This window comes from Pimephales promelas, chromosome 7, assembly GCF_988280905.1.
Source record: "Pimephales promelas chromosome 7, fPimPro1.hap1.1, whole genome shotgun sequence".
NCBI lineage: Eukaryota > Metazoa > Chordata > Actinopteri > Cypriniformes > Leuciscidae > Pimephales > Pimephales promelas.
Genome location: NC_142775.1, coordinates 40723608 through 40739332, shown reverse-complemented (window position 1 = coordinate 40739332; position 15725 = coordinate 40723608). Strand labels below are relative to the sequence as shown.

General features: G+C 37.2%; 1 protein-coding gene across 1 annotated transcript in view; it reads left to right on the top strand.

Annotated features, from left to right (window-relative positions):
- Window positions 1-7990: 7990 nt before the first annotated feature.
- The window catches only part of nlgn4xb (neuroligin 4 X-linked b), a 34406-nt gene continuing 26671 nt past the window's right edge, over window positions 7991-15725 (top strand). The window contains exons 1-2 of the mRNA XM_039669994.2: window positions 7991-8362; window positions 13698-14301. Coding sequence (XP_039525928.2) covers window positions 13872-14301 — 430 coding nt within the window. The 5' untranslated portion in view covers window positions 7991-8362; window positions 13698-13871. The remainder of the gene's footprint in view (window positions 8363-13697; window positions 14302-15725) is intronic.

Here is a 15725-nt window from a genome sequence, read left to right as displayed (position 1 = left end):
ACCATCCATCCATCATCCAACCATCCATCCATCATCCATCCATCCATCATCCATCCATCCATCCATCCATCATCCATCCATCCATCATTCATCCATCATCCATCCATCCATCCATCTATCATCCATCCAACCAATCACCCATCCATCCATCATCCATCCATCCATCCATAAACCATCCATCCATCCATCATCCAACCATCCATCCATCATCCATCATTCATCCATCCATCCATCCATCCATCCATCATCCATCCATCCATCCATCATCCATCCAACCAACCACCCATCCATCCATCACCCATCCATCCATCCATCCACCCATCCATCCATAAACCATCCATCCATCCATCATCCAACCATCCATCCATCATCCAACCATCCATCCATCATCCATCCATCCATCCATCCATCTATCCATCATCCATCCATCCATAAACCATCCATCCATCCATCATCCAACCATCCATCCATCCATCCATCATCCATCAACCATCCAACCTCCATCCATCTGTCCATCCGTCTGTCCGCCTGCAAAAAGTTGTAATAACAAATAATGAAAATAATATTTTACAGTGTTTTAAAGCAATACAAGCAAAAACAACATCAGTTATCAGAATATTTACCTTTTGTCAATGTGTTGTTTCAGACCAGTGGAAATAATCCATACAAAACACACTTTAATTGTTTATTCACCTTCATCTATATATTAAATTCCAATACCAGTCTTTATCTTCTTTTGTGTTCAACAGAACAAAGAAACTCATTCAGTTTTGCAACATAACAGCGTTTTAGGGTGAATTATTCCTTTAAACTCATATTACATGAAAGTAGGGATGGAAACATGCATTCAGTTCTTCATTTAAAGCCTCAGTCGTGGATGTGAATGTGAGAGAATGAATGAACTGTCCCCGAGTCGTTCGCATTCATTCGTCCCTGAGGCGTTTTCTATTTAGGTCTTTTTAATGAGCAATCGTGTGGATTCAAACACATTAAAGCATCTGTAATCTTCTTGCAAGTATTGGACGAGAAAATAAAGGCTTTTTCTTTAATGTGAACTGATCCCCAAAGAAGAAATTCAGTTTCAAGTCAGCACACGTCATCTCCCTTCAGGCTCCAAAGGCTTTAAAGCCTCGAGTATTTAACATTCGATTCCCTGCAAATGTAACATTATTCCTTTAATCCTCTAAATCCCACTGTTGATGAACATTTCTGTGGAAACACCAGTTAAATGTATATAACTATAACACCAATTATAGTGCCAGGACAGGAGTGATTTTTAACTGGGAAGATGCATGGTTTGCTAAAAATGAACACGGTATTAAAGTCGATGCTATTTATGTGCTTATTTTCAAGAAAACTATTTGTGTTTTGTTTTGTTTTATAAGCACCTGTCATATAGAGACCATCCAATTAATTCCACATTGATAAAATCAAGTCATTTCTCCATTTTTCCGCAACGCACCGGATAGGGAAGACTACATGAGCAGTGCTTTCCAATTACCTGAATGAGATTTGGTTGCTCAGTTTGAAATAATCGAGATAAAAATCAAATTCCAGTTTTCAGCGCATTACAAAAGACACGAAGCACTTCAAGAACCGACAGCAGAAAGAGGGTTTTCACTCATTATACATGTGAATAGAAAAATTAATGAAGGAAATCATAGGCTTTGCTTCCAATTTTAATCTGTTTAGTAAGACGATTTTCTGAATATGGTCATTAGTGGAAGAAATAGTAGATTTGTGTCAAAGTTTGGCACTTTTTAGTACTATCATCAAGTATAGGTCTATTAAAAAGAAACTTTTCTTCAATTGCGCCTGAATTACAACGAATGCAAGTAAAGAGCTGTCCTTTAAACTTTTGCTGATAATTTACTCGCCCCCATGTCATCCAAGATGTCCATGTCTTTCTTTCCTCAGTTGAAAAGAAATTAAGGTTTTTGATGAAAACATTCCAGCATTTTTCTCCATATAATGGACTTCAATGGGGACCAAACGGTTCAAGGTCCAAAAGACAGTTTCAGTGCAAACTGTTCAAAGGGCTTTAAACGATTCCAGACGATGAATAAGGGTCTTATCAAGCGAAACGATCGCTCGTTTAATAAATAAATAACAAAGTTTAAGATTTATAAGCACAAATGCTCACCAAAGGGTTAGGGTGTGATGCGCGTTCGTGACTCTCCTATTCGAACTCATTCATCAAAATGAACAAATCTTTTCCCGAGTCAAATCGTTCATTTCGTTCGTTGAATTAACCAAATGACATGTAAAAAGATTCGTTCATTTTGATAGACAAGTTTGAACTGGAGAGTCACGAACGCGCATCACAGAACAGAGCAAGGCGAGCATTTGAGCTTATAAAACTTAAACTTTGTTATTTATTTATTAAATGAGTGCTCGTTTCGCTTGATAAGACTCTTATTCATCGTCTGGACTCATTTAAAGCCCTTTGAACAGTTTGCACTGAAACTCTCATTTGGACCTTGAACCGTTTGGACCCCATTGAAGTCCATTATATGGAGAAAATCCTGGAATGTTTTCATCAAAAACCTTAATTTCTTTTTGACTGAAGAAAGAAAGACATGGACATCTTGGATGACACGGGGTGAGTAAATTATCAGCAAAAGTTTTTTTTAAATGTGAAATACTCCTTTAATAACCACTGAAGCGTATCAGTTCAGTATGATACTATTAAAAACAATATTTAGAATATTTCAATTTTCCCAATAAAAATTAGGGTATTTTTTGTTGCATATTTTATTAAGCTTGCTGTCAAATGTGCATTTCCAAAAAATAAATGTACTATAACTGCACTAATCAATGCAAAACAATAGTAATTTTCGAATTAAATTACCTTTAAAAAATAAACTACCAGTTCTATTGACTACAAGTACTAGTTTGGGGTCAGTAAGATTTATAAATGTTTATACATGCATATATATATATGTATTATGTATATATATATATATATATATATATATATATATATATATATATATATAGGCCTATACTGTGTGTATATATATGAAGAGTTCAGATGCAAAAGCCTCTAAATGCCATTTGAAATTTTCCTCTTTAATGATGATTTTTATCAAGCTTGTATATTTAAGTTCAGTAATTTCACTTAAATAACAATTAATAGGTAATTATCATTGCCATTTAAGTGAAATCACTGAACTTAAATATACAAGCTTGATAAAAATGATCATTCTAGAAGAAAATTTCAAATGGCACTTAGAGGCTTTTGCATCTGAACTCTTCATATATATATATATATATATATATATATACACAGACACACACTGTAAACACACACACACACAGTCAAAAGTTAGAAATAAACTCTCTGACACAATATTTCAAACACATCCTCTATTTTAATCCTCTCGAGATGGTTTAGTGCGTCTGTAAACAAGTGTTCTTGCAGAGCATTTATTGTGTTGTGAAATCTTGTGCATTATTTACAGCTACTTTAGTGTATGATGCCCCAGAAAAGCAGTTCCAGGGGGAAATATTGTTTCTTAATGATGCTGTCACTGACTCTGTATGTGAAAATAACATGAATACGGTTCATAATAACTCCAGGCTTGTTGTGTCTTTGAGTCCCACTATACACAGGCTTTAAAGCCGAGCTTTAACTCTAGTGAAGTAAAACATGTGTGTGTGTTCCCCAACGCTGATCTGTTTGAGTTCGCCTGCTTGTTTCTTGGTCGTGCGAGACCTCACGTCTCTGTGCGCAAATCCCCTGCCGCCGCAGTGATGTCTTCTTCATCTGAAGAGTGTGATCTGATGTGATGTTGAGATGTTTAAAAGCGGCCGGTGTGTGTTCCTGCAGAGGTGCTTCAGTGTGTGTGGAGCGAGATCCGTGTGTAAGGCACCTTGGACACGCCGTGTGTTCAGACTACTGATCAGAGACACAAACATGGCGTCCGAAGGAAAAAGAGACTTTAAAAAGTTGCTGTGCCATATTGCGCTTTATAAATAACAGCTCTTGATTCTCTGCACGGATCGTCTTTGAGTCTCGGTTAAAACAGCAAGAGATGAACCCGACACTCAAACTGTGCTGCTGTTACGTGAGCTAACATTACAACAGCAGCATTTCTGGGCTCTGAAACAGTAAACCAGTGTTCCTCATGTATGGACCTTCTGCTCAGCGCTGGAAAGCTTTTCTGATATTAACACGGGTCCTAAAGCTCTTGCCTGATGGCTGTCAGGGTGTGGTGCTGAGTGGACACGCCCCCTAATGCTGAGTGGATCTCTCTCCTCCTCCATTATGAGTGGACACGCCCCTTAATGCTGAGTGGATCTCTCTCCTCCCCCATCATGAGTGGACACGCCCCTTAATGCTGATTGGATCTCTCTCCTCCTCCATTATGAGTGGACACGCCCCTTAATGCTGATTGGATCTCTCTCCTCCCCCATCATGAGTGGACACGCCCCTTAATGCTGATTGGATCTCTCTCCTCCTCCATTATGAGTGGACACGCCCCTTAATGCTGATTGGATCTCTCTCCTCCTCCATTATGAGTGGACACGCCCCTTAATGCTAATTGGAGCTCTCTCCTCCCCCATCATGAGTGGACACGCCCCTTAATGCTGATTGGATCTCTCTCCTCCCCATCATGAGTAGACACGCCCCTTAATGCTAATTGGATCTCTCTCCTCCATCATGAGTGGACACGCCCCTTAATGCTAATTGGATCTCCTTCCTCCATCATGAGTGGATACGCCCCTTAATGCTGATTGGTTTCTCTCATCCTCCATCATGAGTGGATACGCCCCTTAATGCTAATTGGATCTCCCTCCTCCTCCATCATGAGTGGACACGCCCCTTAATGCTGATTGGTTCTCTCCTCCTCCTATATCATGAGTGGACATAGCCCCTTAATGCTGATTGGATCTCTCTCCTATATCATGAGTGGACACGCCCCTTAAAGCTGATTGGATCTCTCTCCTACATCATGAGTGGACACGCCCCTTAAAGCTGATTGGATCTCTCTCCTATATCATGAGTGGACACACCCCTTAATGCTGATTGGTTCTCTCCTCCTATATCATGAGTGGACACACCCCTTAATGCTGATTGGTTCTCTCCTCCTATATCATGAGTGGACACACCCCTTAATGCTGATTGGTTCTCTCCTCCTATATCATGAGTGGACACGCCCCTTAATGCTGATTGGTTCTCTCCTCCTATATCATGAGTGGACATGCCCCTTAATGCTGATTGGTTCTCTCCTCCTATATCATGAGTGGACACGCCCCTTAATGCTGATTGGTTCTGTCCTCCTCCTATATCATGAGTGGACACGCCCCTTAATGCTGATTGGTTCTCTCCTCCTCCTATATCATGAGTGGACATGCCCCTTAATGCTGATTGGTTCTCTCCTCCTCCTATATCATGAGTGGACACGCCCCTTAATGCTGATTGGTTCTCTCCTTCTCCTATATCATGAGTGGACACGCCCCTTAATGCTGATTGGTTCTCTCCTTCTCCTATATCATGAGTGGACACACCCCTTAATGCTGATTGGTTCTCTCCTTCTCCTATATCATGAGTGGACACTTATATATGCAATAAGGTTAGTCCCTGAAAAATGACTGTCCATGCCTCTTTATTGCTAATTTATCACTGCGTGTCTTTAGTAAATCCTGACAGTCGTTCTTTTAAAGCCAGAAGAGGGTTTGCGCTGTTGGTAAATCTGGCCCAATGTCTCACAATTGTGAGAAACAAGTAATAATTGTGAGTTTTTAACTCAGAATTGTGAGAAATAAAGTCATAATTTGGAGATCTAAACATGGAATTGGAAGTTATAACCTCGCAGTTCAGACTTTCTTTAGCAGTTGTGTTTATAAACCGCAAATATGAGCCCTGAGGAACACAAGTGCATGTCGATAACACAGCCAACATCTCTGAATTCAGGAGATAACACTAACCTGTCACTGCTGCAAAATCATCTAGATGTCAAGATAAAAGAGCTCACAGCAGTGTGTGTGTGTGTGTGTGTGTGTGCTTTTAGAGACACAGTCACACGGTCTACATGCGCTAAACCACTATCCAGCGGCGGCGTAACAATATATCCTGTCACAATAGTCTGCATTGCAAAAAATACTGTGGATAGTGACAACATGTGTATTGTGTATCATACACCCAAAATAAATTAAATAAATTAAAATAAATAAATTAAATATATATTCGTCTAATAATAATAATAATAGTGTATTTTCAGCTTCAGATTCATGAATATTGTAATTCTGGTGTCTCTATTGTCTGTGCTTTGGGTTTCAGCACCAAGTCCAAGAATATTCATTTACACACACAACGTAACACCAAATTTAGCATTTTAATCAACAGTAAGTGTTTTATTAACCTTTATCATCTCGGAGTATCGCAATGGTATGGTTTCGTGAGTTCTGAGTAGACGCCGCTACTATGGTTCTTCATACACCACAAACAGGGATTAGTATCAAGTGTTTTCTGTCCAAAGTATCAGGATGGTCGTGTAATCTGCGATGTGAGCCTGAAGCCGGTTCAGTAACTAATAACCTCCACCTAATGTCAGCGATGATATCATCATCCGGCCGGCGTTCGGTCCTCACGTCACACTCCAGGGTCATTTGAAGAGCATCTCGTCATCTCATCGAGTAAGTTTCCCCGTACACATTTTCCATAATATACAGTAATAATAGGGTGAAGTCAGGTCAATCGTGACACTTTTTGCCTTTGAAATGTCCTAATTATCCTCAATTGATCAATTAAGGCTTTAATGTACTCTAAAAATAAAGGTTCTTCAGTGATGGTTCCTTGGAGAACATCTGTGATTCCAATAATTAAAGTAGTTCACTTTAAACAAAAACTTTACTCGCCCCCATGTCATCCAAGATGTCCATGTCTTTCTTTCTTCAGTCGAAAAGAAATTAAGGTTTTTGATGAAAACATTCCAGCAATTTCTCCATATAATGGACTTCAATGGGGTCCAAACGGTTCAAGGTCCAAATGACAGTTTCAGTGCAAACTGTTCAAAGAGCTTTAAACGATTCCAGACGATGAATAAGGGTCGTATCAAGCGAAACGAGTGGTTATTTAATAAATAAATAACAAAGTTTAAGTTTTATAAGCTCAAATGCTCGCCTTGCTCTGTTCTGTGTGTGTTTGTGACTCTTCTGTTCGAACTCGTTCATCAAATTGATAATAGTAACAGATAATAGCAAACAGTGTGAACAAGTGACCGATTTCAGCATCTATTCATAGTGTAGGGGGCGGAGCTTCAGATTCTAGAGAGAATTTTATTGGACAGAGAAGCTGAAGTGCAGAGTGATGTCAGACTGTGAATGCTGCAAGGCGATCATATTCATACTAAAAAAAAAAAAAACCATAAAAAAAACTTCATTTCATGTTAACCCTTTGATGCGCAAGCTATGGATACCCCTTCTAATGCACAACATGGGTCTAAAAAGACCCGTATTCATTTCCTGTGTTATTTAATGCATGTCTGGACTTTTCTGTTCTTTTAATCTTTTGAGATCAATTTATTTAAGCATTTAATATTCCATGATCTATAAATTTCATGATTTATAAATATTTAAAAAAAAAAAATCAATTACCAAAAATAATTTTTAATTTTTTTCTAGGTTTTGTGTTACTAAATGTACTTATCAAGCATGATAAAACAAAAGAATAAAGACAACAATCTAATGCAAATTGCAAACTGAATACCAATTCAGGTTTACTGTTGGGATGATAGAGGGAACGTCCACAGAATTTATGCTAACAATAATTATAGCCTAATTAAACGTTATTATCTGTTCTTTAGTAATGTTCTCACAAAACAGTATTAACACAACTTTATTTACGTACGTTGTTCATGGAATTTAGAACGTCCAGAGAACATTCAAAAGTAACGTTTGGCAACATTCTAAAATGGAACGTTCCTTCAAACCTGGACGTGCGAACATTCCAAAATGACGTGTTAGCTTTATTAATAAACGAAGAAACCATCCTATATCGTGCTGAGGTGTGTTCTCTGACAGAGTGTCCTGTCATTTCTCAACTTCTCCATTTTTCTCATGGAAATCTCTCTGGGGTTTAATGCAGTCAGTCCGCAGCCACTGAGATTCTGCTTCGACACGAACCCACTAGAGCTCAATCGAGTCACACACACACACGAAGACGCTGGGATCGATCGGAGCACTGAGATTATAGTGTGCGGGATTATCTGTGCGGTTTTCACTGATGCAAGGACGTTTCTCCTGCCTTTTCGAGAATCGATGAATATGCGCGCTGTGTTCTGGAGATTGTCCGCATCTTCTGCTCGCATCTCTCGGATCTAACATTTCTTTTACCTCAGGTTGTGCTGTTGTGAAGGTAAGCAGCTGTGCCTGATTATGCATTTTAAATGTACCCGCAGGTTGCACGGGCTATTTCTGTATGAGGAAGATGGTCTGTCTATAAATCATCATATAGACGTTGGACGATCGTCACATCGTCAAAATATAGCGATATAGTCGCAAATTGTGTCCTTCGTAAAGAAGTGATTGTGTTAGTCGCAGGACAGGAGCGGGTGAAGCAGGTAAGATCTGTGGGGGATTTAATAACCTACTTTACACGTTCACATCGATTGCACAGATTTAATGTCTGAATGCATTTGGTTTTTCGGTAGAAATCTTAAATATTAGGCTCTTTAGCTCCTTGCATGCATTAATAATGATTGAGAACCCCAATAATAATAACTGGTGGCATTGGTGATTTTATGGAACGGCCTTGTGAGACCAACATTAATCAACCTTATGATGCATGCATGGCTAATATATCATAGAATCATTAAGGATGTTTGAGAGAGTGTTGCACATCCATCCTGCAATAGAAAACAAGATGCTTGTTGGTGCATCACCACTTTTTCAGCTGTGTTTGGCATGCAGTCGTATAGCCTATAGAATTATGGGAAATAGTCAAAGGTGATCAATCGCACAGGGTGGTTCAGAATAGATAATTAAAATGGCTTTGACCCTTTGAGTGAACACTACTCAGCTTGTTAAATACATTGTCATGGGTTGCATGCATTGCCATTAACGTGAGTATTTTATTCAGCAGTGAACCACCAGGTGATAGTATGGTGCACAAAAGCAATAGAAATGCTACAAAGAGGACCAAATATCCTTTAAACTAGCTGAGATGCATTAGTTTGATTGCAAATCAGCAGCATTTGTCAGCAGTAAATGAGCTCTGATGATTTGCAATGCAACATGAGGATGATGATGATGACGCCACAGTATAGCGTCTGAATGACATGTCATTATTGCATGAGAAACAGCCTCAAAAACCTTGGACAAATAGCTTCAGCAGACGAGAATAGAGTGTAAAAGTCACCCGCTGGGAGTCACTTCTAAAAGCATTACAAAAGAACAGCCGTGAGCTTTAGGAGCGGTTTAAAAGGAAAGTTCACCTAAAAAATGAGAGATCTGTCATTATTCTCGCTTCATAATGTCATTCTGAACCAGTGAGTCAACCACAAAATGACTTATAAAAAAATACTGTTTCAGTTTTTTCGACTTCAAAAATCGTACGTTTAATTCAACGCTTTCTGCTTAAAAATGCCTAAATCCTAAACTTCTCAGTGTAAGAACAAAAATGTATCCAAAACACAAAATAAACCTCCTCTATTCCCAGTCTGTCAGTAACGCTCTGTTTACTTCCTGTCTCTGTGAAGTCCCTCCTCCTGAAAAGCACACTGTGCTCTGATTGGTCGGCTGGAACCGTGTGTTGCGATTGTGTTTGGGAAATGTTTAACACACTACTAACTAACTCTACCAGGCCCCGCCCCTTTATTCTGTGCATTAATTATTATAATGAGGAATATGGTTCCCGGGAGAAACTCGAGACTACAATGGAGGCGTTTCAGGAGTTCAGAAACACTGACTCTGATATAGAGGAGAACTGGAACAGCAACAAGATAAGATGATAGTTGCTTTATATATGTAATTAATTATTCTTGAGTTAATGCATATTAATCCGTGTATGAACATATGAAGTTTTGCATGTAGTTATTTATTTGTAAGGGTTAGTGTGTTTGTGTAGAGCAGAGCGGCCCCTGCTGGTGGATGCTGCAATTACACTCTTACACCACATGACTAATGGATCAGGTGATAGGCTAGAAATGAAGTATAAATGCCCAGTAAATCCTTTAATCACAAACAACTTCTCAACTGGAGTGCATTTGCATGAGAATCGAACCCATGAGTTGGGTGTTGCGAGCGCTTGTTTGAGCTTCATAAACAGCCTGATCAAACGTTGGGTTTGTGTCAGCACAAACGAGGCTTTCGCTCTGTATAAGCAGCGTTGTGAGGCCTGTGATGTGAATGGGAAAACTGCCACACGTTCCAGCGCACCGAGAACAATGTGCTTGTGATTCTTGTCAAGGTTTTGTGTGAAAACTAATTAAAGGTTTTGTGTTTGTTGGGCCTGGATCCTGCTGATGATGAAGTGATGGGGTGATTATTATTCTCCTCAAAATGTTCTGTACACCTTCTTTAATTCTGCCGATTCGGATCATGTACGTTCAGTTGTAGTTTATAACGTTTTCCTTTAAAAGCAATGCTAATGCTAACTCAGATGCTAATGTTAACTCAGATACTAACTCAGATTCAGATGCTAATGTTAACTCAGATGCTAATGTTAACCCAGATGCTAATGCTAACTCCGATGCTAATGTTAACTCAGATACTAACTCAGATTCAGATGCTAATGCTAACTCAGATGCTAATGTTAACTCAGATGCTAATGCTAACTCTGATGCCAATGCTAACTCAGATTCAGATGCTAATGTTAACTCAGATGCTAATGTTAACCCAGATGCTAATGCTAACTCCGATGCTAATGTTAACTCAGATACTAACTCAGATTCAGATGCTAATGCTAACTCAGATGCTAATGTTAACTCAGATACTAACTCAGATTCAGATGCTAATGTTAACCCAGATGCTAATGCTAACTCTGATGCCAATGCTAACTCAGATTCAGATGCTAATGTTAACTCAGATGCTAATGCTAACTCCGATGCTAATGCTAACTCTGATGTGAGCAGATTAGTGAATCTGCGGTTTTGCTTCAGCTTGTTTACACTGTAAATGTCAAATTCTCAAGAAATGTCTCTCTCTTTTTCCTTGTGTTTTTGTCCTGCAAACATCCTGAACAAAAATCTGGAATTGTAGTGTATTTGGTCTCTGTTTCAGTTTTATTTAGTTTTATTTCACTGTTTTCTTTGTTTATTGTTTGATATCTTTATATTCAAGGTGATTTTTTTTTCTGCATTGAATTTATTTATTTTTAATAAGTACAGTTTTTTTATTTAAATTTGATTTCACTTTATGTTTATGTGTAATATCTTTATATTCAACACGCCTATTTAGATTTTGCATTTAGTTTTTATTTATTTATATTTCACTTGTATATTTCACTTCAATATCTTCATATTCAAGATTTTTTTCCTCATTGAATTTATTTATTTTAAATAAATGCATTTTTTTAATTTAAATTTTATTTGACTTTTTTCTCTTGTTTGTTTAATATCTTTATATGCAATAGGCCTATTTAGATTTTTTGAAACCTTTTCTTTGCATTTAGTTTTTATTTATTTATTTTATTTCACTTGTTGTATGTTTAATATCTTTATTTTCAATGTTTTTTTCTAAAAAAGTGTATTTTGTTATTGCATTTAATTTTTATTAATTTACCGTTTTACTTGTTTTCTCTTAATATCTTTATATTTAAGATATATTTTCTGAAAAATGCATTTTGTCTTTGCACTTAAATTTTAGTTAATTTTATTTCACTTGTTTATGTTTAATATCTTTATTTTTAAGATGTTTTTTCTAAAAAAAAGTGTATTTTGCTATTGCATTTAATTATATTTCACTTGTTTTCTCTTTGTATATGTCTTTATTTTAATGATATCTTTTATGAAAAATGCATTTTCTCTCTGCATATAATTTGTACTCATTTTATGTTCAATATCTTTATATTCAAGATGGATTTTCTGAAAAAGTGTTTTGCATTGAATGTGTATAAAATGATTGCACTAGTTTTCTCTTAATATTCAGGATGCGTTCTCTGAAAACAAGCTTTAATATCCGGCATCTTCTTGTAGGATGTTTCACTCCTCATGAAGAATATATCGAGTGCCTTTGCCATGTTGCTCAACATCGGCGAGTGGCCGCCCACAGATGAGATCTTGCTAACCCTGCAGATGTGTGTGTGTGTGTGTGTGTGTGTGTGTGTGTGACAGCTCTGTTAATGGCTTTGAGTGTTCGGAGAGGAATGCTGAATGAGTGAGCCAGATTTATATGTTATACGAGAGCCTGGACTCGCTCCCGCCAGACGACACTCGGAACATTTCATTCATTTCAATGGAAAGAAACACAAAGCCTGTCGTGTTCCTCACGGCCTCGTCACCTGCCGCTCACACACACACACCTCTGGAGTTACAGGACTGTGATTTGGCATTACTGTACAAATGCAGAAGTGAATCCACTGAGATAATATTAGGGAACGTTAGTGGCACACGGGTACACTCTCAGAAAAAAAGGTACAAAAGCTGTCACTGGGGCTGTACCTTTTTAAAAGCTAAACTTTTGTCCATTTCATGAGCTAATATCTCCATTTTAGTTGTTAATATGTACATTTTAGGTGCTAATATGTACATTTTAGTTGTTAATATGTACATTTTAGGTGCTAATATGTCCATTTTAGGTGGTAATATGTCCATTTTAGTTGGTAATATGTCCATTTTAGTTGTTAATATGTACATTTTAGGTGCTAATATTTTAGGTGGTAATATGTACATTTTAGTTGTTAATATGTCCATTTTAGGTGCTAATATGTCCATTTAGGTGGTAATGCGTACATTTTAGGCGATAATATGTCAATTTTAGGTGCTAATATTTTAGGTGGTAATATGTACATTTTAGTTGTTAATATGTCCATTCTAGGTGCTATTATGTACATTTAGGTGGTAATACGTACATTTTAGGTGGTAATATGTCAATTTTAGGTGCTAATATGTACATTTTAGGTGCTAATATGTTCATTTCATGAGCTAATATGTCTATTTTAGGGGTTAATATGTCCATTTCAGGTGCTAATATCTACCACTAAGGTACCAATATGCAGCCTTTGGATACAAAAGTTTACCTTTTGAAAAGGTACAGCCCCAGTGACAGCTTTTGTACCTTTTTTTCTGAGAGTGTAACATACCTCGATATTAAAGAGAGAGATTGCGTTTTCTGTCACAGGACACTGAAACATCTGCTTGGTGTTTATTAATGACAGAAACATTGAAGTCCAGATTTGTTGATCAGCCATGTTTATCAGACTTTTTAAATAAATAGGCCTAAACTTAGTTTTGTAATCTTAATAATAGCCTAATATATTGGAGATATCTGTTATATCTGTATCTATTTATTATCAAAAATACAGTAAAAATTGTGAGATGTTATTCCAATGTAAATCTACTGTGAATATATAGTAAAGCGTAATTTATTCCTGCGATCAAAGCTGAATTTATTTGATAATAAAAATATAACTACAATTTAAAACCGCTGTTTATCCTAAGATCTTGCAGATATTTGCTCTCCAAGGCTGCATTTATTTGATGATAAATACTGTACAAATAGGTTTGGTAAATCCTGATTTCTGTCTCCCACAGGCCGATCCATCCCACCGGAATGAAACCAGGAAAACGGTAAACATGGCAGATACGGTAAACACGAGCGCCGACGCTCCCTCAGACCATCAGGAGGAACGGGAAGAGCTCGCCTGAGGATTCGCGACACACTCGGATTACAGATTAGCGCTTGTAAGGATTACGACTTCCGTCAGCATGTTCGCGCATTTGCTCGCCGCAAGAATGATCCTTCAGATCCTCGCTGTGATTTGGGGAGTTACACTCGTCGTTTGCCAGCAAGCACAATACACAACGGTGACCACCAATTACGGTAAGTTGCGCGGGTTGCGGGTGTCGTTGGCGAGCGAGATCCTGGGCCCCGTCGAGCAGTATCTGGGGGTCCCGTACGCGACGCCCCCTACTGGAGAACGCCGGTTTCAGGCTCCGGATCCGCCCTCGTCGTGGCCCGGCGTCAGGAACGCCACACACTTCGCTCCGGTGTGTCCGCAGTTCCTGGAGGACCGGCTCCTGCTCACGGACATGCTCCCGGTGTGGTTTACCGCAAACCTGGACACGGTAGCGACATACGTGCACGAGCAGAGCGAAGACTGTCTGTACCTCAATATCTACGTGCCCACAGAGGAAGGTAGGCTATTATATTACTCACACACACACACACATTTTTATGTATACACAAGATTTTTTATTTATGATTTTAAAAGAAGTCTGTTCTGCTCAACAAGGAGACATTTATTTGATCGAAAACAAAAAACAGTAAAAACAATAAAATATTATTAGATTTAATGTAAATATACAGTAAAGTGTAATTTATTCCTGTGATTTTCAGTCTTCAGTGTCACATGATCTTTCACAAATCACTCTAATATGAGGATCTGATGAGCAACAAACATTTATGATTATTATTAATATTGAAAACAGTTATTTACAATTTTATTTCAGGATTATTTGATGAATAGAACAAACAGCATTTATCTGAAATATATATTTTTTGTAACATCAAACAGTTATGGGTCAGTAAGAATTTTTATTTTATTTTTTGGGGGGGAAATAGATCAAATAAATGAATATTTTTATTTAATTTATGCATTTAATTTAGGGATGCGAACGATTAATCGCGATTAATCGCATCCAAAATAAAAGTTTGTGTTTACATAATATATGTGTGTGTAGTGTGTATAATTAATTTGTATATATAAATACCCACACATGCATGTATATATTTAAGAAAAATGTGTTATTAATATATCAAATATTTATATTTATATATAATATTAATTGTGAATAAATATATATAAAATATATTATATATATATATATTTTATATATAAAATATATTTCTTAAATATATACATGCATGTGTGTGTATTTATATATACAAATTAATTATACACACTGCATATTATGTAAACACAAACTTTTATTTTGGATGCGATTAATCGCGATTAATCGTTGCCCATCCCTAATTTAATTGATCAAAAGTGACAGTAAACATTGAAAATGTCAGAGTTGTCAGAGAAAGTAAAACATAAGCCATATGTTTATTACATGACCTCAGCTGATAAATCTGATAATTATAAATGCATATGACTGGAACAAAACACTGAGGAGGACTTTTACTTTTACTTTCTGAAGCTGGATTTACATCTATAATCTTACAAAACATTGTATTTGAAATAAATGCTGCTCTTTTCAACTTTCTACTCATCAAAGAATCCTGAGAAATAATTCTAAACAACTGTTTTGAACACTGATAATAATCATCATTGTTTCTTGATCTGATCCTCATATTCTGAAGGATCATGTGACACTGAAGACTGGAGTATATTGAATAAATTACCCTTTACTATTGAAATAGATTTAAATTGCCTTTAACAATATTACTGTTTTTGTTGTATTTTTAATCAGATAAATGCAGCGGTGAGCAGAAGAGACTGTGCACTGTGCGATATTGACATTTAATCAATAAATCAAATTACACAATAAAACACAATAGAGCTGTCACCAATCAAATAGAGTCAGGATTAGATGTTTGTTGTGGAAAACGAGACA